Genomic DNA, 24,593 nt, shown 5'->3' with positions numbered 1-24,593 from the left:
TCATAAGGTCCAAGCCCGGAAACACAGGTATAGACGCTCTGGTCCAAACGTGGCCACTAAGCTTTTGTACGTGTTTCTGCTGTGGCCCATTATGGGGAGGATCCTCTAAACGATTGCAAGCCAAGGGGGAAAGGTCATTCTTGTGGCTCCAGATTGGCCACATAGACCATGGTATGCAGATCTGGTGCATCTTCAGACAGATCATAGTATCATACTGCAAATGCAGCTGGATCTCCTTTCTCAGGGACCAGTAGTCACTGAAGATCTGGATCGCTTTGCTCTTACAGCATGGCTCTTGAGCGTGAGGCATTAGTGTGCAAGGGATACTTAGAGGTAGTCATTGCTACTCTGCTCAGGTCCAAAAAGCTGTCAACAATCTTTGCCTATACTAAGGCATGGAAAACTTTCCAGCACTGGTGCATCAAGGTAAAGGAGGAACCTTTCTCTGCTCTGATCTCTGTGGTGTTGGCCTTCCTCTAGGCTGGCCTTAACAAGGGACTTACAGTGGTGTCCCTTAGAGTCCAAGAAGTGGGACTGTATTGTTTCAGGGTTCGTGACTGAAGAGCTACATTAATGTCTCATCCAGACACAGCCAGATTCCTAAAGGGAGCACTACGTCTCAGGCCCTTGGTAAAACCTCCATTTCCTTCATGGGAGCTTAACATGATTTTGCAGGGTCTCGGCCAAGCTCCATGCGAGCTGCTGAAGGAAGCTTCTTTGATGGACCTGATGCTCAAAACTGTTTTTCTTGTGGCCAGTGAGAAGGGTTTCAGAACTACAGGCTTTTTCTTGGCAGTTTCTTTGCGTACTATCCCATCTTTTTTGCCAACGGTTGTTTCGGCTTTCCATATCAATCAGGAAGTCAGATTACCAGTGTTCAGTCCACAGGGTTCCAAGAAGGAGGACTGGATTTTGAAGAAGATGAATATTAAGAGTACTTCTCCAATACCTTGAGGTCACCAACAAATTTAGGCTATCTGACTATCTCTTCATGCTTACAAATCCAGCTAGGCATGGGGCACCAGCTTCCAAGGCCACAATTTCCAGATGTGCCTATAGAGCAGTGGTCTCAAACTCAAACCCTTTGTAGGGCCACGTTTTGGATTTGGAGGTACTTGGAAGGCCTCAGAAAAAATGTCTTATTAAAGAAATGATAATTTTGCATGAGGTCAAACTCTCTTTATAATTTATAAATCTTTTCTTTTGGCTAAGAAATAGAATCTGGAAAAAAACAAAGAAACAGATAAGACAACTTGGAAACAAAAAATGAAAACATACAAAAATATGATTAGAGAAAAACGCACAAAACACTACACACAAAAAATAGGTACGGACAAAATAAACAGCAAAGAATTGTTCAAACTAGTAAAAACACTAACAGACACAACAAGAATCCTGAAAAATGACAGAGAGCACCCCATCTGCCCAAGCCCTAGCCAACTTTTTTAAAAACAAAATCACAAACCTAAAAGCAACTCACAAACGATATCCTCCCACAAACGATATCCTCCACTATCTCGAACCCCACGACCAGAACACCAGAGTAGACATGAGCTGGGACCACTTTGAATTTCCAAATTGGCATCAGTTCCTAAATTTATTCAACAAATACAGCAAATAAAACTGCCTACTCGACGAATGTCCCCCCCAAATCATGACAACTGCCCCACCTGAATTCAAAATGGAACTATTCACTTGGCTAACAACGGCCCTTACAAACGGAACACAAAACAAAGACATGGGCCCCACATACTGATTTCACCAATCCCCAAAGATCAGAAAACCTCTACAGCACTAACATCCAACTACAGACCCATAGCAAGCATTCCCCTCTTCACAAAACTACAGGAAGGATTGGTCAACCTCCAACTGGTAAACTACCTAGACAAATTTAACATCCTCGGCGATCATCAATCAGGTTTCAGGAAAGGATATAGCACAGAAACGGTCATAGCCTCCATATTAAACCACCTCTATGATATCTTCAGCAAAGGCAAAAGCGCACTGATCCTGCAATTAGACCTCAGCAGTGCGTTTGACCTAGTAGACCACGAAATCATGCTATTGTGCCTTGATGCAATGGGAATCTTGGGAAAGGTAAAGAAATGGTTCCAAGAATTCCTAACAAACAGATCCTACAGAGTAGCCAGCAATGGAAAATACTCCAACCCATGGAATAACCTGTCAGGGTACCCCAAGGCTCCCCTCTATTGCCTACTTTATTCAACATTTACATAGCATCCTTAGGTCACCGACTACAAAAATTAAACTTAACACATTACATATACGCAGATGATATATCCATCCCAATCCCCTTAAATGACATCTCAACTGAAATTATAGACATCCTTTCACACACAATGAGAGAAATCGAAAAATGGACCACCAATTTTAAACTGAAACTAAATACAGAGAAAACAAGTCTTCTTGGCAAGCCCCAACGACAAAATAACGAAAACATCATTAAAAATAAAACAACCACGAATATCCGATTTCCAAAACCATAAAAATCTTGGGTGTCACTCTAGACACACACTTGACCATGGCTGACCACACAAACTTAACAATGAAGAAATGCTTCTACACTCTATGGAAGCTAAGGACTATTAAAAAATACTTTGACACAACATCCTTCAGGTTACTGGGGCAATCGCTGATCCTATCCACCCTGGACTACTGCAACATCGTCTACCAGCTCCATCGATACCGGGAGCTGCCCCAATGTCGGATTTGCCTCGTGCAGCAGAGGGAGATCTTCGAGCAGCATGGGAGCCCAGCTCCGCTACCCGAAACCCCCTGCAGCTCTTCTGCCTGTTTTTCACCTCTTCAGGGCAGCTCCATTGATACCGGGAGCTGCCCCAACTTAGCCTGACCGTCCCGTTGCAGGGAAGAGGCTTCGGGACGCGTGGGAGTCCAGCTCCGCCTCCCGAAACCCCCTGCAGCCCAGTTTTGCCTGTGCTTCCTTCAGGGCAGCTCCATCGATACCGGGAGCTGCCCCAACGTCGGATTTGCCTCGTGCAGCAGAGGGAGATCTTCAGGCAGCGTGGGAGCCCAGCTCCGCTATCCGAAACCCCCTGCAGCTCTTCTGCCTGTTTTTCACCTCTTCAGGGCAGCTCCATTGATACCGAGAGCTGCCCCAACTTAGCCTGACCACCCTGTTGCAGGGAAGAGGCTTCGGGACTTCTCTATCTATCTCACTTTATTGCATATTTATGCTCTTTGCCTACCTTACTGCATTGCTTTAATCTGACTAATCTGTAAAAAAAAAAAAAAATATATATATTTTAATCTCCCAATCTTTTACCACTTAATCATCCCTCTCTGTGCTCCCAACCCCTTCCTTCCCCCCCTCCCCCTGAGCGCGGAATCATGGCACGGCCTAACTCCCATCAATATGCAACTCTGCTTCTACTTTATCTCATCACCCTTAGAATATGCACTGCAGACCCTTATGCCACAACCCCCATTCCTGTCCACATCTCCTTATACCGCTCGGTAAAACCAAAAGTTCCTATGGTCTCACTCCACATTCCACCGAAACAACCTAATACCAGTTCATCCCCTAATCCTCCACCCTCCCGCTACCCTTACAAGCTCTACCCAAAAAAACCTAGGTCGCTAAAAAAATTAGCCTACTCTCACGATTACCCAGTCGCCCACTCCAACCAACAGAACCTATTAAGTTTCTACCTAAATATTAGATCACTGAGAAACAAAGCTATTCTTATCAAAGACTGGCTGACTGAAACTAACCCTGACTTTGTCCTACTCACTGAAACCTGGTTGCACTCTGACAAGGGTATCATAATCAAAGACTGTCTACCCCCAGGATTTAAGATTCTCTCCCTGGCCAGAACCTGGGGAAGAGGAGGAGGTCTAGCTATAATCTTTCGAGACCACCTCAATTGCTCTTTACTGAACACCAAGTCCTCCCCTAACTCTGAAATACTAGCCTGCTCTCTCAATTCCAAATCCCTGTCCGCCTCCCTAACTATCACTCTAGTCTATATCCCACCAAAAAAGTGGAACCTAGCCAAAGAGGACTTCGCGGAAGCCTTACTTACTAACTCCTTAACAAGCCCATACAACCTTCTATGTGGTGACTTCAACATCCACCTAGAGCAGCTAAATCAACCAGAAGTATCAGATTTCTGGTCACTCATCACCCAACTAGGCTTCTTCAAACCCCCCCAATCAAAACCCATCAAAGAGGTCATCAACTAGACTTGGTGACCTTTTCCTCCAAAGTCCTGTCCAGCCCAAAATTTAATTGGACACATGCCAATTGGTCAGACTCCCTTTGGTCTGATCACAGACTTTGTGACTTTTCCATTGTCTGCCAACAAAAACCCTCAAAAAATAGCAAAACAAGAAACATCAAAACCCTCACCACCAGGGGAAAGATAGACCCAGAGGAATTCTGTGCCCGCTACGAAAAGAACTCAAAACTTAGCGAAGAAACGGAACAACTTATGACAGACTGGATCAACGACAGCACAAACATTTTAAACAAAATAGCCCCCATAAAAACCCGCCAAATCAGAACTAGAAAGCAGGAGGAATGGTTTGATGCAGAGCTATTACAGATGAAGAGGGACCTTAGAAAATCGGAAAGAGTATGGCGAAAATCCGAATCCCAGGAACACAGAGATGCCTGGAGACTCAAACTAAAAATCTATAAAAACCTGACCAAAGAAAAACGTAAAAAATTCTATTCACACAAAATTGGTGACTTTACAAATAACAGTAGCAATCTCTTTAAGCTGGTTAATGACCTATACTACATCGAGACACTCACCAACAACCACGAAGACCCCACATTAACCGCAAACACCTTAGCTGATTTCTTCATCTCCAAGACTCAAAAACTAAGATCTACTTTACCCACCTCGACTAATCCCCTTGAGCTTTTTCCCATTCTTACTGATACCGACATATACAAACCAGACCAAGGGTCCAGAGCAGATCTATACTGGAACCAATTCAAAACACTGGACTGGGAAACCTTCAATAAATTCTACAACAAATATTCTAACTCCTTCTGCAAACTAGACACCTGCCCTCCAAACGTCATGAAAACTGCACCCATCCATTTCAAAGCCAACATGCTATCCTGGGTGAACTTCCTACTTTCCTCAGGATACTTTCCACCTGAGCAAAGCCATATTATGTTAACCCCAATCATAAAAAACATGAAAGAACCCCCAAACGCCCCTTCTAATTACAGACCTATCGCTAGCATCCCTCTATTCACCAAAATAGCTGAAGGGATAGTAAATGCTGAACTCACCGCATACCTGGATAAATTCAACATACTATGTGACAATCAATCGGGCTTTCGAACAGACCACAGCACTGAAACCATCATTGCAGCCTTATTTGACTACTTGCACACCCTCTTTAGCCTGGGCTCCAGCGCCTTGATCCTTCAACTCGATTTGAGCAGTGCGTTTGACCTAGTAGACCACAACATTCTCCTAGAATGCCTGACCCACATTGGCATCGCCGAACAGGTCTTCAGCTGGTTTCACGGATTCCTACGAAACAGATCCTACAGAGTTCGCAAAAACGATTCCTCCTCAGCTAGCTCCTGCGGGGTTAACTCCTGCGGGGTGCCGCAGGGCTCCCCTCTGTCCCCCACTCTATTTAATATCTACCTCGCCTCCCTGGGTAACCTCCTTCATAACCTCAAACTCAAATCCTTCATCTATGCAGATGACATCACAATAGTCATCCCACTCACCACCTTCTCCCCAGATCTACTAGCCTACATCACAAGCATACGTAATCAGATAGAACTCTGGATGCTATCTTACAGATTAAAACTAAACCCAGACAAAACAAAATTCTTCCTAGCCTCCCCCAATGAAAAAATCAAAGACTCCACAATCCAAGTGAAAGGCTTGGTCTTCCCTCTCGAACAAACATTAAAAATACTGGGAGTCACTCTAGACAAACATCTATCCCTAGAAAATCACACCGATCTTACTGTCAAGAAATGCTTCTCAGTGCTCTGGAAACTGCGCACCATAAAAAAATACTTTGACGACTCCTCTTTCCGCCTTCTGGTACAGTCCTCCGTTCTGAGCGTACTAGACTATTGCAATGTCATTTATCTGAGCTCCACAAAGAAAACCCTTAGGAGACTAAAACTGATCCAGAACACTGCCGTCCGCCTCATATTCGGCCTGAACAAATGGGACCACATCACACCTTTCTACCACCAACTGCATTGGCTCCCTTTCGAATCCAGAGTCCTAATCAAATTTGCCTGCTTCTGCTACAAAACAGTTTTTGGCCTATTACCTAGATACCTCAATCACCATTTCACTCTGAATCTCACCAACAAGAAATCCCGCAGAATCTAGCTGTTTGTCTTCCCACCCCTAAAATTATGTCATTTCAAAAGATTTCTCGACAAAACCTTTGCTTACCAGGCGGCCAAGCTGAACCCTTGGCTTGCCCAAATGATACTCGAGGCCCCCTCTTACCTTAGTTTCAGAAAACTTCTCAAAACGCACCTCTTCCGCGAACAGGCCTCTTAATCCCCATTGCCCCCTATTCTCTCCCCTTTCCCACACTACCCCGTTCCTTCGGCTCTCCCTCCTCCCCCCCTCCCCCAATTTTATCTCTCTCTCGCTATATCATACCATACAACCCTTCCTTCTGTATTACCGTTACCTCTCCTTAATCTCTTCAAAGAGTTCCCCCCCCCCCGCTTCATTGCCTGTAACTTTTGTCAAAATTTTGTAAATCCGTGTGTTTTCACGGACCTTAATTAATGGATGTGAACCGCCTAGAACTTTATGGGTATGGCGGTATACAAGAATAAAATTATTATTATTATTATCCCACAATAAAAAAACTGAGATTAGTACAAAACACTGCAGTTCGCTTAATCTTCGGACTGAGAAAACAAGACCACATTAGCCTAAACTACAAAAAGCTGCACTGGCTACCAATGGAAATGCGAATACAGTTCAAATTTGCATGCATCTGCTTCAAACAAATTTGGGCACTTTCCTACCTGCAAACACACTTTACTCTACACAACCCCACATGAACAACCAGAAACAAAAACATCTTCGCCTATCCTAAAATTACTGGTTGCAAATACAAAACCTACCTTGACAGAACCTTCATGTTTCAAGCCAACAGACAAAAATCCTGGCTGGGAAACTACATAAATAAAACCAGACAGACCTACAACGCATTCCGAAAATCTATCAAAACCACTCTGTTTGACAAATTCATCACCTAAACAGACCAATCTGCGCTCACTACGCTTTTTCCCCCTACAACCCAAAGCAATCTTCAGGCAATTCCTACCCCTCTCACTTTCCCTCCCACTTTCCCTCCCACTTTCAACCCCTCTTACATTTCCGTCCACTACTACCTTTTCTTCTGTAACTTTCCCCTCATGCATTTGTAATTCGCTGAATGTCCAGCCTTCTTTCGATGTTGAACCGCCTAGAAGTCGTCTGACTATGGTGGTATAGAAAAATAAAGTTATTATTATTAAGTCTTAATAATAATATTGTCATTTATAGCTAAAGAGACATAAAATCAAGAAACTGTTTTGTTTTACTTTACTTTTGTGATTATGATAAACATACCGAGGGCCTCAAAATAGTACCTGGCGGGCCGCATGTGGCCCCCGGGCTGTGAGTTTGAGACCACTGCTGTAGAGCCATTTCATCTACATATATTGCTTGTGGGAAGCAGTCACCTGTTTCTGTAAAGACATATTCGACTAGAAGTATGTCTTCATGGGCAGAAGCTCAGGTGGTCTCCCCTGAGATTTGTAGAGCGGTGACTTGGTCCACTTTACATACATGTTCCAAGTTTTATAGAGTGGATGTAGCAGCAAGGGAGGACTCAGCCTTTGGGCCATCAGTGGTCCTGCCCTAGATTCTGGGGCTGCTTTTGTACGTCCCGCTTTTCCAGAATTACACATCTATTGCACTAGAAAAAGAGATTAGGTTCTTACTTGCTACTATCTTTTCTAGTAGATAGGTGTCATTCTGGAGCTCTGCTCTGTCATTTGTGTGCTGCACCTGCCTACTGTCTCAGTCAGAAAGATTGTATCCAATCTGAAATTTGGATGCCAGTCAGACCTTGAGGATATACAGAGTAGACTTATTTTCATATTTTAACATGTCCATTATATTTTCAGAGCAGAAAGAATTGTTCTTCAGGGAGTTTCCCCATACCCCTCCTTCACAGGTGTTTCTAGAGGGGACTATCACCTGCTTTGGAACAAATTGAAGGGGGCAACGAAACCCTCTGGTGAAGTAGGAGGGATTCTGGAGTAAAAACTGGAGTGATTTACTTCTGTATGGCTCGCGAGCACTGGGATATTATCCGCTCATTCAGAATGACACACCTATCTAATATCTAATAATAATAATAATTGTTTAAATCTTTTCCATAAAATTAAAACAAAGTTGAAAAATCAGTTTCTCCATTTCTGTCTGCCATACATTCCAGAGTACTAGCTTAAAGAGGCCCATCATCCCCACTGAGTTTGGCGCCAAAGTCCCGACCAATGTCCGCCAGCGGTACCTCAACCTATTTATTGATGAATGCCTCAAGTTTTGCTCCTCTTCACAGGAAGCCTTTGATAAGGTCTGTATCTCTTCCGTTAGTAAAGACCTAGTGAGGGAGGGTGAGTGGGTAAAATCTTGCAGAATTCAAGAAGTCTAATTTGAATGGGAAAAGGATTTTGCATTAATTTTATGTAGCATGTGGAATGTCCTCTTGAGAAAAAACATTAAACTAACTACATCATAATTCTGCTTTGTGAATGCCTTCTTTCATTCCTTCATTTTGTTTTTTGAGTGATATATATTTTTGAAATTTTTCATTGTTTCTCTGTGGTGCTTTCATGGTGCTATTGGCCAGGAGTGTTGCCAGCATCCTTTACTGTGGCTTACAGTTCCTGGTTAGGGGAGAATTGATTATACTTTACTTTGCAAAAAGATTTTTCCTTGGTGTTTTCACCAGACCAGCCCAAGACCTGTGGGTGGTGCTTCTGAAGAGAAAAGAATGGTATGCGTTTTGACATTTTCAGATCAAGCGTCAACGATTGCTAAGAGCATACGTTGTCATTGGCATGTGCTGCAATTGCATCAAACATTTCAAGAATTACTGTGTGTGGTTTTCTCATGGCCGAAAAATGTGGGTGATTAATAATAATAATAACAGTTTATATACCGCAATACCGTTAAGTTCTATGCGGTTTACAATAGATTAAGCGAGGTACAAATTGATTGAATTTAAGAGGGGGGAAGAGGAGAGTTAATAGGACCGGAAATGCGTTGTTGAGGAGAAAGAGATTAATAGGACAGATTACATAGTACATTCTGGTTTTTCTTCGGCCTCAGGAGACAAACATCATAGAAGTCAATATGACATTTGTGGACACTGTGATATCTGTAATAATGCTCTTATTGGTGATACGTGGACTAATCCCAGCACAACCAAAACTTAAAGATTAAGAAGTGTTACTAATTGCAAATCTACCAGTTTAATTTACATCATTGTCTGCCTTTGCTCGTTGGTAGGTTGCATGCAATGAACTATACTAACGAGGCTGATTGAGCACAGGAGTAGAATTAACATCAAATCCATAATTTCTCACATGGTGCCCTATTGTATGGAATGCAACCATAATTTTTCTGATTTGAGATGGTGTATCATCGAGCAGATATCAGAGGGTTATAACAGAGATAGATTGTCTCGACTCCAACTTAGGGAATAATACTGGATTTTCGAGCTCCAATCCATGCACCTGGGAGGTTTAAATGACTTCATTGAATGGAACTGTGCCATTTCACTTTTTTTGGGTTTCCAGCTGATTTTGATTTTAACTCCATGTCATCATCACTTTTACGTTTTGATGTTTGTATTCCTGTTTAAAGAGTGCGCTTTTCCACCCTCAGCGCCATTCTCAATTTGCCGCTCTAGCTGGTGATTTATTATTAGAACTTCAGCAGTGCCATGGTTTCTGAGGAAGGGGGGGTTGTGTCCTCCCAAAACGGAGTGCCGTTGGACTGAAATTGAGCATGCTTTCAAGCTTTTCATGCAAGATAAGTTATGATTTTTTTCTTGAATCCAACTCCAACTTTGCGGTTTATTACAGATTTTTTGGCATTTGATTTTGGACGATTATATATAATTGACTTAAGAACGGACTGTTGTGGCTTTATATATAAAAAAAAAATTTTCACCTTTATTTAAACATTTCATGCACTTCGCTATTGGAGAGTTCCTGGGATGTATTACAAATATTACCCATCAAAGTTTAACTTGTGACAACTCTATTTAGGGGTTGGTTCCCCCCATATTAGAGTTGTGATACTGAGGACACTCTTTCACTTATTCAAATATTTTCGATAGCATTTGCCATTGGCCTGCTCTTAATTCTCTTATATATTATTTGAAAGAATATTATTCTTAGTATCTTTGATATTCTTTCTTAATTGGGTTCTTTAAAATTTTGATAAAATGCCAATCATAACTTCTAAGCATTTTACATTAAAAAATAAGGGAAACAATCAAGAGTCAAATTAGAACAATACAGATAAAACAGTCAATATAACAAACCATACAGACATAACGTATAATAAAACAAGAGGAAAGAGGGGAGAACTACAATATTTAAAAGAAAAGTATACAATGAAGGTAAAAACTGAAGGGGAGAAATCGGAGTATAAGTAGATCAGAGCGATCTGAGGACAGAATCAGCTTTTGTAAGCATCTTTGAAGAGGAAGCATTTTAAACTTCCTTTGAATTTATCTAGATTGATTTCTGCCCTTATATGAGTTGGTAAGGAGCTCCAGATTGTGGGAGCAGTAATGGCAAATGACGTGGTCCGACGAATACTGATGATCTTCAAGGAGGGCATGTGAAGAAGATGTTGAGTAGTGGATCTTAGTGTTCTAAGTGGATTGTGTGGAATGAGATGCTTGTGGATGAAAGCAGGTTCTTTAGTATTTTGGGCTTTGAAGGAGAGAATGAGAAGTGGATGGAGACAGAAAAACAAACATTTTTATGTGATTCACCCCTTAAGGGCACTGTGCAGGCTTAAATTCTCATTATTTCTCTGTCTCCAGCTGATGGTGAGGAAACACCATGCATATCTGGGCTGCATAAACCAATATGTTCCTCAACCAGATCCCACTGGATAGGCTAAGCTAAACTTCCTTTCAGCATAAAAACAAAAAGCTGGATTTGGATTTGAAGTTAGGGAATACATGGAAGGCTTCAAGTTCCTTTCCTCTGATTCTCCTTGTTCTCCAGGAAGAGTTTTTTTCCTTGTGGTTGAGGTACCTTTTTGAGGTTTCAAGAAGATGCTAAGGAAGGAGAAATTAGGTCTTACCTGTTCATTTTCTTTCTTAAGTCTCACCAGACCAGTTATAAGAACTCATAAGAATAGCCATACTGAGTCAGACCAGTGGTCCATCTAGTCCAGTATCCTGTTTCTAATAGTGGCCATTCCAGGTCACAAGTACCTGGCAGAATCCCAAATAGTAGCAACATTGCATGCTACCAATTACAGGACAAATCCAGAAGCCTATGCCTATCCTAACATCATTTTCTCTTAATATTTTCTTCTATTTTGTGAATACTCTGCTTCAATTTGTTGCTGTATCATGTTTGGACTTGCCACATTATTTACATCGAAGATATATTTACAGGGATACGTTAAGTATTACCACTGAAATGGAGAGGAGGACCCATGAGAAAACAGAACATCATAAGTTATTTTGTTAGTCAAAGTACTGAGTATCTAAGCCCTCATGGTGCTCTTAGGGGCAAATTACACAGAACTATTTTGTTACTTTGTCTTTATCTGCTGGTTGCCAGAGACAATGCCCTTAAGATCTACTTTTTCCATATTCTACACCCAGCTGTTCTGTCACTGTTAGACAGAAAACATCAGTAGAAATTTGGGCATTACTAGAATAAGAAAATAGTGCCTCACGCTATTCTCCTTAATTGCAGGCACTCTCTGAGGAAAAGATTGCTTATGATCGCAGCACAAGCCGCAACATCTACTTGAATGTAGCTGTGAACACACTCAAGAAACTACGCACTCTAGCACCTAATTCTCCACCTTCCATAAACAGTGGGTAACAGACATGAACCTTTTCCTGAGTGTTCAGATTGTCAGGGACACTCTGCAAAGCAAAATAGTTTCTTAACCAGCTGTTATGTAGCGGCTTAGAAACTAAAAATTTATTCTGAGTCAAGAAATATTGAGAGAAATATTAGCCAAATGTAGATAGAATATATGCTTAAACTAGCTGCATAAAAGATTCTCCCCTTATTCTATAACTTGGTAGGCATAGTTCATAGAATAATAGCACTTACACAGGCAATAGGCACCAATAATTGGCATTTAAGTGTATAAGTACTAGGCACTATTCTATAAAGTATGTGCCAAAGTCACTTTGAGCGCAACTTTGAGGGGGTCCATGTGGGAAGAGCTTGGCTGGACCATGGGTAGTCACAATGCACTATGTTATGTGCAATTTAGGGCTATACCAAATATTCGATTTGGCCCTGAATATATTATTCATATTCAGCTGAATAGCAATTTAAATTCGAATGCAAATAATCCATGTTGTTTCTTTTATTATTTGTGTTAAAGCTCGATGCCTGTTATTCATATTCAGCCAAATAGTAAAATATGGTATTTGATACAACTGTAGAGAATTGTATGGTGCACTTAGACGTGTCAACTTAACAGCAGCCATTCAATTGCCATAAATGGTTTTGCACTAGTATTGTATAACAGCTTAGTCGCACCTAAGTGCTACTATAGACTTGGCAGCATAGAATTGCTCTTTTATGTATGTGTCATATGTTGTAATTGAACCTGCTGAATATATACACATAGCTTTATACAGAAACAAAACAGAGATATCAAAATATGTTGTGCAAAGGATTCCCCTTTCCCACGAACTGTTGCAGAAGGATGTTAATCACATCTTTCAGTTCTGCCTCCTTTTCCAATGGACTATACTGCCACCTTTAGTTTTTCCTTCTGTAAGTGTATTTTTTTCTGTTCTGCTGATAACTTTGTTGTTCTCAGGGTTTCTCCAAATTTTTGAGGCATCTGTGCCTAGAGGATGCCAGTTGTTTTGGGACAGCTCTGCCTGGAGAGGACGCAGACTTTCTCTGTAGTTGCCTGCAGCTTGCAGGCAACCATTGAGGTTGGCCACGGTTGGAAACAGGATACTGGGCTTGATGGACCTTCGGTCTGTCCCAATATGGCAATTCTTATGTTCTTATACTTAGGGTCCATTTACCTGGAAGCTAACTCACATCCCTGATTTATCAGGAGCTTGAACGCAGGCTGTTTGGCCCCGTGACAGTCTAAAGGCAAAAACGGGTGCTGGTTGCATTTTTGCTCTCCCTTTTGTGTCGCTTGGATTTTTGGGGGTTGAGGTCTTGGTCTAGCTTCGGCCTGACTGACAGCCTGAAGATCACAACTTTTGGATATGCAGAATCCAGCCCAGAAGCAGAAGTCATCTCCATCTTTATCAGCTGAAGTTTAGCTGAAGCAGGCAGGCACCAACACAGAACTGTAAGTACAGGCTATTTGCAGCCTACAGGGAAGTTGGAGGGGGAGAAGGGAGGTTTCTGAAATTCCCATTTTGGAGGGTCACTGGGGACAATCCACATTTTGAAATTTTTTGACCCTCAGGGTAGTTTTTCCGAGCTGTTTTTTGTGCCAAAATTGCTGCTGTGGTGGCCATCTTGGATTTCCTGCTTTGTTTTTTTTGTTTTTTTTAAAAAGCCTCAATCTACCTCAAAACTCCTCTATTTTGCTTAAAATTGATAGAGATGGACTCCTCAGGCCTTACTACCCCTTTATCAGGCCAGTTTTGAGCTGGCTGGCTGACTGAGAAGAATTTCCTACCAGATCCTCTAAATAGTGACTTTGTGAAATGAAGAAGCATGGTCACTGGGGAGCCCAGGAGAGGTCAAGATGAGTCTCTACAGGAGTCTTTTGGGTCTCTACAAAGGGTTTTACCCCAGACTGTTAGCTTACAGTTGAAAGCATACTTAAATGGCTGGAGTTTGCCTGCGCTATCTACAGGCATTTTAGGGGCTGTGCTAAAGGGGGTTTCCCTCAAAGAGCACTCCTCCCCCCCCCCTCGAAAAGGAGGATATGCAAGACCCAAAAAGCCAGTCAGATAGAGACTGGTGAGATTCCAGGTCTGATTATATGAACAGTCACTCCTGTGGGACTCTGGTTCTCAGGCTAAGACAGTCAGTCAAGAGGTGTGATAGAGGACCCCCAAAGTGTGCCGGATTTTTAAGGTATCCACATTGTTGGAGATTATTATGGATTAATTGTAGGAATTTAAAGTTAAAACCCCTGCAGACCCTGGCTACTTAGTGCTCATTTATGAGCAGTGCCAGGTCTCTGACCACATATTTTCTCTCGCATCCAGACCTCATGCTGTTACTCACAGAGCATTGGGACAACCCAGAGGGTTCTCTGTGAGATGCTAATAAAGTGTCTAAGCTTTACCCCATGGATCCTGATTTTCAACAGCTCTTTGTGCTGCCTAAAGTGGACACACTGATGGCGCAGGCTATCAAACCTACTTCTCTACCTAGTGAAGGAGGGACTGAAGGATGGTTTTTATTCTTAACAGACAATTTGAAATTTTGGATCTGGGGACTAAGGCCACAGTGGCGGTCTCCGTTGTGGCAAGTGCTTGCCATACTAAGTTACGATAGATTCCACAAATGTTGTTGTATGCCCCCAGTTCTGGCAGGAGTGGATTAGGTGGCCAATATGCTATGACATTATCAGAGTGCTAAGCAAGTTTTTTGCTTATTCAATTTCCACCCGCAGAATACTCTGGATCAGACAATGGGCAGGGGATTCAGCATCTAAAGCCATTTTGAGCAAGCTTCTGTTTACAGGCCAAATGCTCTTTAAGGGGAAGGGCAAACTTATGACCAATGTGGCAGTTTGTTGGAACTCTTGCTGAGACTCATACTACAGATAGACAGGGACAGATTTTTCAAATTATGGGGAACCACAAGTACAAGGGGGCACTCGGAGAAATTAAAAGGGGACAGGTTTAGAACAAACGCCAGGAAGTTCTTTTTCACCCAGAGGATGGTGGATACATGGAACGCGCTTCCGGAGGCGGTGATAGGCCGGAGCACGTTACAAGGCTTCAAAGAAGGTTTGGATAGGTTCCTAGAGGATAAAGGAATTGAGGGGTACAGATAGGAGTAGAGGTAGGTCATAGGGATAGTCAGGGACCACTGCTCAGGAAATGGGCCTGATGGGCCGCCGCAGGAGCGGACCGCTGGGCGAGATGGACCTCTGGTCTGCCTCAGCGGAGGCAACTTCTTATGTTCTTACTTCTTACAGCTTCTTATCACTTATATAGCACTGAAAGGTGTATGCAGCGCTGTACGTTTTGACATTTATAGATGGTCCCTGCTTGGAAGAGCTTACAATCTAACTTGGACAGACAGACGTGACATATAGGGTTGGGGATGCAGAACCCAAGGTGAGAGGAGTTAGGAGTTGAAAGCACACTCAGAGGTGGGCTTTTAACTGGGCCATGAGCACTGCCAGAGACGGAGCCCGCTTTTGGATTTGGGCAGCTTGTTCCAAGCATATGGCGAAGCAAGGTAGAAGGGATGGAGTCTGGAGTTGGAAGTTGAAGAGAAGGGCACAGATAGGAGGGACTTACCAGCTGAACGGAGCTCACGGGGTGGGGGGGTGGAGGGAGAACATAGGAGGAGATAAGTGAAGAGAGATCTGAGTGAGTGCATTTGTAGGTCAGTAAGAGAAGTTTGAATTGTATTCAGAAACGGATGGGAAGCCAATGAAGTGACTTTAGGAGAGTGGTAATGTGAATATAGCGGCTCTCCCGGAATATGAGTCATACAGCTGAATTCTGGATGTCCATATACTTCATAGGGTCCAACAAAGGCTCAGACAACGGGAGACCAATTCTATACCTGAAGTTAGTAAATGTGGCCTTAAGAGTTCCTCTCTTCTGCATGGACATTGTGTGTTCAGTCATTGTGGCAGAGGTGCCGAGGGAATTCTAGCCTCTTGGGATTGGATGGAGGCCTATTTTCACATTCCCATTTTCTGGACCATAGAAAGTACTTGAGATTCCATGTCCTGGAAAGGCACTTCCAGTTCTCTGCCCTGCCTTTCGGTTGAGCCATAGCACCTCACACCCTCTCCTAGGTAATGTTAGTGGTGGTAGCGCACCTGTGGAAAGCAGGGATACAAGTGCATCCATACTTGGACAACTGATAGAGCAGGGTCCAGTCCAAATCAGAAGAGGAGCAAGCGGTGATACCAGTGGTCTGCCTCTTTCAAGACCTGGGTTGGATAGTCAAATTCAAGAAGAGTCACTTAGAGCTGATTCAGTGCCTAGAGTACTTAGGAGTTGGGTTCAACAAGGCAGAGAGCCCTCTCCGGCTTCCAGAGCCAAACCAACAGAAGCTCAGGGAACAAATTACGAACCGCTTGACGATATCAGCTCATATGACTTGACACTACTTCCAGATTCTGGGGTCAATGGCAACCATAGATGTAGTCCCTTAATCAAGGACACATATGTACCCTCCTGTATTCCCTGTGGTCCCACTAGTCCCCACAGTTGATCTCGCTACAACAGAGTCACAGAAGAGCTTCTGTTGGAGCCTCTACAAATGTTATCCAAATGTTTGTTGGAGGCTGGCTCCTTCAAATGTCATCCAGGGTGACGATGGTAATCGATGCTGTCCTGTACACCGGTTCAGGGCCAGAAGTCACTCACAGTAAATTATCCATCAGTTGTTTGGAGCTATGAGCTTTTCGTCTGACTTTGCAGACCATGGAAAAGTCCCACCTTCATGGGGAGAACATCTTTAAACCTACCAGAGACTTTTCTATTCTATGGGGAAAAAGAGGCCAACTGATTTTCTCAACAGAATTCAAATTTGTGACCAACTGACTTTCCTGCCAAAATTCAGAAAGATGACCAATGGACTTTCCTTCCTTATTCACCTCAAGCCCCAACTAATTGGGTTTGAAGACCTACTATATAAAGACAAAACTTCAGACCTCACAGCATATGCTGAAGAAAGTCACAACATGATAGCTTAAACATTAGTTTCTACCTGACAAGACACCGTGAGACCCAGAAACCTTCAACAGGCATCATAAGTAACAATCAGGGTAAGTTGATATACTACATTCCCTGAGCTCAAGGAGGAATGGATCTCGGTGAAAAAGAGCTACTGTCATGGCCTTCTTATCTAAAAGGTACTGAAATATAAAAGGTACTGAAATATAAATTTCCCTTTTGTCCTTACTAGACCAGTTCAGTCTGTTTAGCCTGTCAGCCAGCAGATGGAGACAGAAAATAAAGAGCTGCATGTTCACACTCATACTGTAGGATCTCTTCAGCTTCAGATAGCCAGTGATCTTTGTCTTCAGCACTGGTCATCCAATTGAGCAGATGGAAGAAATTTCTGAAAAGGATACTCCACAGTTGATGATACCTGGAAGAATCCATGTTCTTCCCCCCCCCCTTTATTCTTTTCATCTTCAGTTTGTTCAGTTTTCTTCAGGTTTATTGTTTATAATCTGCTTTTATCCAAGATGAAGTACAAATCACATAGCTAATAAAAATTAAAAAAAAACCAAATACATTGCAAACACATCCATAAAAGAAACAAGTCAACCTAGAAATATTTTTACAGTCACAAGAGTGCATCCAGTCTTACCAGAAAAGCTCAAGGCATAAAGTTGTGGTTGTTTTGTTTTGTTTTTTACACCAGTCAATAAACCAAACAAAATTATTACTCTTTGATGAGGAAAGTCAGCCTTCAGGTAATTGAACTGGGAGGGAACTCCAGTTTCTTACCATGTCCCCTTCCTCCTCCCGTGAGCATGAGGAAACAAGTCAGCATTATTGGCAGGAGGTTTCTGTTTCAGCCAATCCCTTGGCTGATGATTGCACTAGGAGTGGCGCTACTTTTCATTTTCCAAGGGTAAGTGTTAGCGTGGCAGTGCTATTTTTTTCACTAGGGGAACTGGAGTTTTATTTGATCTTTGATGTGGTGGTGGTGGGGGTTGGCAGGGGAATGGCTGGTTAGTGGTGGGAACACCATGTTTTTCACTCTTTGGGAACAGTTTGAGGCAGCAAATTGTTCCCACAGTAATAGGCACTTAGCAGCTGTGTGGTGAACACACTGAATTCATAGTAGCTTGCCTCAGGAATGTTGTCTGGTAGCTTTTAAGCTGTAGTCTGGCATTTAAAAAAATTTTGTCATGGAGGTTCTCAGTTTTAAGAAATCTTCCTAATGTAGGGGCAGGCATGGCAATTCAGGTCGGTATGAATCTTGTTAAGGGTTGCTACTAGGACTGTCTTCCCTTCCTCCTGGAAGCTTTAGAAATATATCAAAGCTGAATTCCATTAAGTAGAAAATTGCAAAAGGGGGAAAAAGTTTGCGTGTCTATACTACAGAAAATGGCAGGGGAGTTGGCCGTTTTGTCCCAATATACCGGTGAGTGTCAATCTTGTGCTTTTCTCTCACTCCAGATCTTAAAGAAGGCCCTTGTTTTACAGATGTAGCTGTTCTAAGCAGCACTTGCAAGCTTTAAGGGATTTTCTTCTGTATTTATCCTTTTCCTGCATAAAGCTGCCTTTATGCAAAAGTTTGGAGATTCTTTAAGATACAGGGCGAGTGTCGGTGAGGGTGCTGTTTTAAGCTAAAAGGTCATTACATACTGAGGTCTTAGAATACTGCCAGTTATATGTGTTAATGCTTGGCATGCCACTCCTATATTCACACCCCTCTCACAGATATGCACTAATGTTACCATTATATTAAGTTATGCGCATAACCAATGTTCCTTCTAAGCTGTGTGACTGCATGGCCGCACACCTTTTAGCAGGATGCCGAACAGCCATTCAACCCCACCATTCAGCTGGTGGAGTCGGGACCAGCACCCCTCTTGTATCACTCTTCCGTCTTGTGCTGCTGCTTTCCTGAAACAGCAGTGGCAAACTGAAACAAATCAGTTGTGAGACCTTCCCATACATACCGTGGCTGCCGGCCTACCCTCTCCAACATCACTTCTTCCGAGGCAAAGCTCGCAGCTGTGAATATGTATAGGAAGGTCCCACAGCCAGCTTGTTTGGCACTGCTGCTTTGGGGAAGCAGTAGCAGCGGTGGGGATGCTAGGGAGGCAAATGCTGGTGGATGTGGAGTGGGGGAGAGAGGGAACAAATGCTGGTGTTTGTGGGTTGGGTGGGACAGCGGAATAGGGGTGGAGAGGGGTAGACACTGATGGAAATGGGGTGGGAGAAGAGGGGGCAGAAACTGGTGGAAATGGCTTGCGATGGGGAGAGGAAAGTAGAGTTTGTATAGAAGTGGGAAAACAGATTCTAGATAGAATGGTGAGAGGATGGGCAGATATTGAGTGAGTGGGGTACAGAGGAGGGAGATGATGGAATGGGGGAAGTGAAAGGAGGATGCTGGATAGAAGGTGAGGGAGAGAGGGGACAGATGTTATATGGAAGGGGAGAGAGAGGAGATGCTGGATGGAAAGGGGAGGGAGGAATTAGCTGTATAGAATGAGGGAGACTGAAGCCTGGTTGGAAGGGGGAAGTGAAAGGAGAGAGGGAGCAGACTATGGAAGGGGGAAGAGACAGGAGGGAGATAACTGATGCAAGGGGGTAGAGAGTGTGGAGATGCTAGATGGAAATGGGGAGAGGAGTCAGGTACTGTGTGGAAGGGAGGTAGATGCTGAAGAGGAGAGAGAAATGAGCAGATATTTTTTGGGGGGCGGGTAGAGACAGAAAGGAGGAAGATAATGATGGAAGGTAAAAGAATGGGCAGATATAGGGAGCAAACAGCATAGAAGGGGGGAGAGAAAGATGGCAATGTTAGTGAAAGACTGGGAATAAGAAGAAGTAAGGAGACCAAGAGTGAGGGAAAAAGATGTAAAGCTGCCAGTAGACTGTAAAAATGAGGGAACTTGAAGATTAAATAGTAAGAATGAGTTAAATCGGGTCATACACATAGAAAAATAAATTGAAGAAAACTAAAACAAAAGGAGAGAAAAATCTTGGAAAGAAACTTAAAAGGAAGAAAGCAGAAACCAGAGAAGTCAATGGCCAGAACATAAAGGTAGATAAAATAATTTTATTTTTAATTCAGGATAAAGTAGTGTGGTACCTGTGTTTATAAAGGTTAATATGAAGGGCATTCAATAATTTATCTACCTCAGTAGGAAAGAAAAGAGTTATCAAAAAAATTATTTTTCAATATAGTCCCCTGATAGCTCCATACACTTCATCTACTTTTCCTACAATAACTTTAACCCTTTAGAAAATAATTGTTTTCTTTTTAAAGATGCCTATAATTGACTATTTGATTTAGTCCAGCAAATTTGTTAATTTTTCCCTACCCTAATGTACTTTCCTTTTATGTATCTTTTCTTGATAAATATTGTAGTTCTCCCCCCCTCCCCTTCCACTGTACCACTAAGGTCTTACTAGTTAAGTATGAAAACTGTCTGACTTATTTGTTTGTCTATAAAAGTTTTTATTATTATTGTACAACGCTTAGTATCCTAGGATAAGCGTTTAATCAAATATATGAATAAACTTGAAACTTGAAACTTGACCTTCAAACCAGGATGTCGCAGTTTCCTTGACGTCTTCAGAACTTGAAAACCACTGTCCACGGGGAGATTTCTTCAATATTTGGAACAGAAAATAATTCGAGGGAGCCAGGTCAGGACTGTAGGGTGGATGGGTTCAGCTGCTGAAACCCATATTCTCGGATGGCAGCCTGTGATTGTCCTGACATATGCACCGGCGTATTGTTGTGAAGCAGCAGCATGCATGCTGTGGGTTTTCCTCGTCTTTTCTCCTTGATTGACTCCCGCAAAATATTCAATATGTTTGTATAACTCTCCCTGGTTATGATGTATGGCATGAACTCCAGAAGCAAAAATCCTTCATCATCCCAGGAGGCAGCTGATATGATTTTGCTTCAGATTTTTCTGTCTTGAACTTTTTTGGGGTAGGGGATGGCTTGTGCTTCCACTGCATTGACTCCATTTTGGATTCAGGATCTCTGTGATAGACCCAAGAATCATCTCCAGTCACCAAACGATAAAAAAAATTCACTTGGTCATCACAGAGCATCTCCAAGCTCTCCTGACAGTACTGGAGCCTTGTGGCCTTCTGACATGGCATCGGCATTCTTGGAACCCATTTTGCACTGACCTTGGACATGCCCAACTTTTCATGAATTATTTTCCAAACTGTACCTGCTGACTGAGATGCCCATTTCTTCAACTATTCAGGAAACCTTAATTCTTCTGTCTGACAAAATTAAATCCTCAACTTTCTTTCACATTTCTGTGGAAGTTGCTTCCGCAGGCCTTCCAGTATGAGGGTCATCTTCAGTGGATTCTCTACCCCACTTAAAATGCCTTCTCCAAAATTTTTACTTTGTAGGATGACTTCAGTTATGTATTCATGGATCTCCTTTGGCTTTTTCCCTTCTTTTGTGAGAAATTTAGCTCTTTGAGAAATCTAGCGATTTCTTACTTGATTCGCACGATGACTATCCTGACATCCTGTTTGTTGGAATGTTAGACTTTGACTGTGCATGAGTAACCTTGAGACATGTCACAACATACACAGGCTTGTTTCAACGTGCTTGCTACTTTCTTTCATAAATTATTGAACACGCCTCGTATCTACCTCGCTTTAAAACTTGAAGCTGGAAGTTCCTCTAGCTCCTTTGTTGAAGTGCTTAATTATGAGCAGCTCAGTTACTCTGACCTCGTCCTTTCCTATGAATCCAGACATCACAAAGCTAGTCAGGGACCACTGGGAGTCACCAGAGGGGACCCTATGTGAGGCTAGGACTAGGTCCAAGTTTTACCCTTTGGCTCCGGATTTCAGCAGCTGGTTAGTCAGCCAAATGTGGATTCATTGGTGGTGCAGGTCACCAAATGAATCTCCTTGCCTAGTGAAGGTGGCGTGCTGTTAAAGGATTCTCAGGACCGTAAAGTGGGCATGGTCCTCAAGAGAGAATTTGAAGCTTTGGCCCTAGGGATTGAGGCAGCAGCCGAGACTTCCTTTGTGGCACATTATTGCCACACCTGACTGTCTCGAATCCTGGCCTTGGAGGAAGACAAAGACCCCCAATTCTCTGGGGTGAATTATATAGTAAACGCTCTTTATGGTATCAGGCACAAGCAAAGGATCAGCCTATTCTGTCTCCACCCAGCAGATGCTTTGGATCAGACAGTGGGCAGGAGATTCATCCTCGAAAGCCACTCTGAGCAGGCTTCCTTTTTAAAGGGCAAATGCTATTTGGCAAAGATCTGGATGACCTGATGGCCAGCATTACAGACTATTGCCCTAAGGACTTGCCAGACAGCAGATCCCGGATGGCTGGGAGTCCAGGACATGGGAATTTTTGAGACTCTCAAGGATTCCATCTTTATATGGGAAACCAGTCAACGCGGAGGTCCTTTCAGGGGTCACAACAGAGGCTCAACGGGCAGGAGACAGCAAACAGCTGATCTCATCACTCCCCAAACTCCAAAAGAATACAACGTTGCCAAGACAGGGGCCACCCCCCTGATAGGGGGCAGGTTGTTGACCTTTTGGTTGGTCTGGCCTCAGATAGACACAGACTGTTGGGTCATAGAAGTTATTCAAGAAGGTTCAAAATCGAGTTTTGTGCCTCCATTCCAGACCTCTTTGTTGATTCTCCAGCTGTAGAGAGCTCTCGGAGTTCAAGCAATGGTACAAAGGCTACTAGATCTTCATGCTGTAGAGCTGGTATTGGATGAAGAATCGGGCTTTAGCTGGTATTGGATGAAGAATCGGGCTTTAGCAGATACTTCATATAACTTCATTGTGGCAAAGAAAAGCTCAGACGACTGGAGGCCAATTCTGGAAATGAAGAAGGTCAGTGCTGCACTGAAAGTGCCGCATCTCTGCATAGATACCATTCAGTTGGTCATAGCGATAGTGGCCCTGAGGGAGTTTTTTGCTTCTACTGCTACCTGGACAGGAAAAGAAATGTAAAATGTCAGGCAAAACAGAATACTTAAGAAACAAACATAGAAACATGATGGCAGATAAAGGTCAAATGGCCCATCCAGTCTGCAATCTTTCTCTGGAAAGCAATACATTTCATTATCAGACCTGGTTATCCTAAGTTTGGAAACTGTCTTTGTGATAGGTTATGCTAACATCATTGAGCTCAGACAAAACCAATTGGGCAAGCAGGATCCTAGGTGTGTCCAGGGTACAGTGTCTCTACAGTAGTATACCAGAGTTCAGTTCTGATATGCAGTATTATGTCTTCCATTGCTACTTATCCACAGATAGACTAGCTTCAGGCAAGAAGCCTCAGGCTGTTTTAAACCAGTACCTCACAAATAAAGGCTGAGTGGAAAATAGCAATATGGACTTAGCACAGCAGTGCATACGACAGCACCCATGTTAGTTTGGCTTAGCTTAGTTTGAGTCTGTGATCGATCACAGAAAGTGGTGTCTCAGGCTATGCCCTACAGACCCGTTACAGAATGAGGATAGTGACTTAAACATCCAAAGTTAGGCATTCTTTGTTCTAGGATTTAAGAAATAGTCCTTATAAAGCAAGCACCCAATGCTGTTTTCATATGTGCCTCATTGTTACTAAACTGACAACTGTATACAGAATGGTAAAGTATGCTGCTAGGCTGATGGTTTGACAGTACTTTATTATATTCATGAGAAGTGGGTCTGCTTTTGTATTCACTTGATTATGATTTATTCCCTTCCCATTTTGTTTTCTTTCACAGAGTCTATAAGCAAAAAGCTAGTGTCTCATGAAGCTGTGCTGGGAGGCAAGCTTGCAGCTAGGACCAGTTTTTCAACAATACGGTCTCCAAGTCTACGTGATGAGGATTTCACAGGTAATGCTCCTTTTTTTCTAACAGTGTTTCTGTCGGGTCATTGCATGCATGTAGAACTTGGCACACAGATCAACACAAGCCTGCAGAGCCACTTCAAATTGAGTGCCTTTAGGGTCTGAAGTAGAGAGCTGCATGGGAACGGGAATGCTGGGAATCCCATGGGGATGCCCCCTAGGTTCACGGGGATCTCGCGGGGATGCCTCCTGTGGTTGCGGAATTTCTGTGGGGACGCTCCTGGGGTCATGGGGACCCCTCCCCCGGGTTGTGAGAATCCCATGGGGTTGGAGGCACCTCGAGGGGCTTGAATACCTTAGTGTGCCTCCCTTTCCTGCCCTCCATCTACACTTGCCCCTCCACACTTGCACTTGCAGTGCTCCCAGCATATCGCCCATAGCTGACCTAGAAGCTTTCCCTCCAATGTCAGAGTCGACGTCTGAGGGAAGGCTTCAAGTCAGCCACGTGCAGCATGCAGAGCCTTGCAAAGAAGGCAGGAAGCAGCCGACCTAGAGGGTGGGCACCGAAGTAGTTGGTCCACAGAAGGGAGGGAGGGGTGAACGCAGGCGCGTTGGACCAAGGAAGGGAGAGAGAGGGGGCATG

At 43.2% G+C, this 24,593-nt stretch overlaps 1 protein-coding gene across 3 annotated transcripts in view; it reads left to right on the top strand.

The window, feature by feature from the left end:
- The window catches only part of REXO1 (RNA exonuclease 1 homolog), a 176,229-nt gene that overhangs the window by 83,197 nt on the left and 68,439 nt on the right, over nt 1–24,593 (top strand). For 2 of the 3 annotated variants that reach the window (XM_033955062.1, XM_033955064.1), the window contains 3 exons: nt 8,491–8,628; nt 12,011–12,134; nt 23,883–23,996. In XM_033955062.1, the coding sequence (XP_033810953.1) occupies nt 8,491–8,628; nt 12,011–12,134; nt 23,883–23,996 (376 nt within the window). The remainder of the gene's footprint in view (nt 1–8,490; nt 8,629–12,010; nt 12,135–23,882; nt 23,997–24,593) is intronic. The other variant, XM_033955063.1, reaches the window with a different exon arrangement.

The sequence above is a fragment of the Geotrypetes seraphini genome, chromosome 8 (assembly GCF_902459505.1).
Source record: "Geotrypetes seraphini chromosome 8, aGeoSer1.1, whole genome shotgun sequence".
Lineage (NCBI taxonomy): Eukaryota > Metazoa > Chordata > Amphibia > Gymnophiona > Dermophiidae > Geotrypetes > Geotrypetes seraphini.
This window is presented reverse-complemented; position numbering and strand designations above follow the sequence as displayed.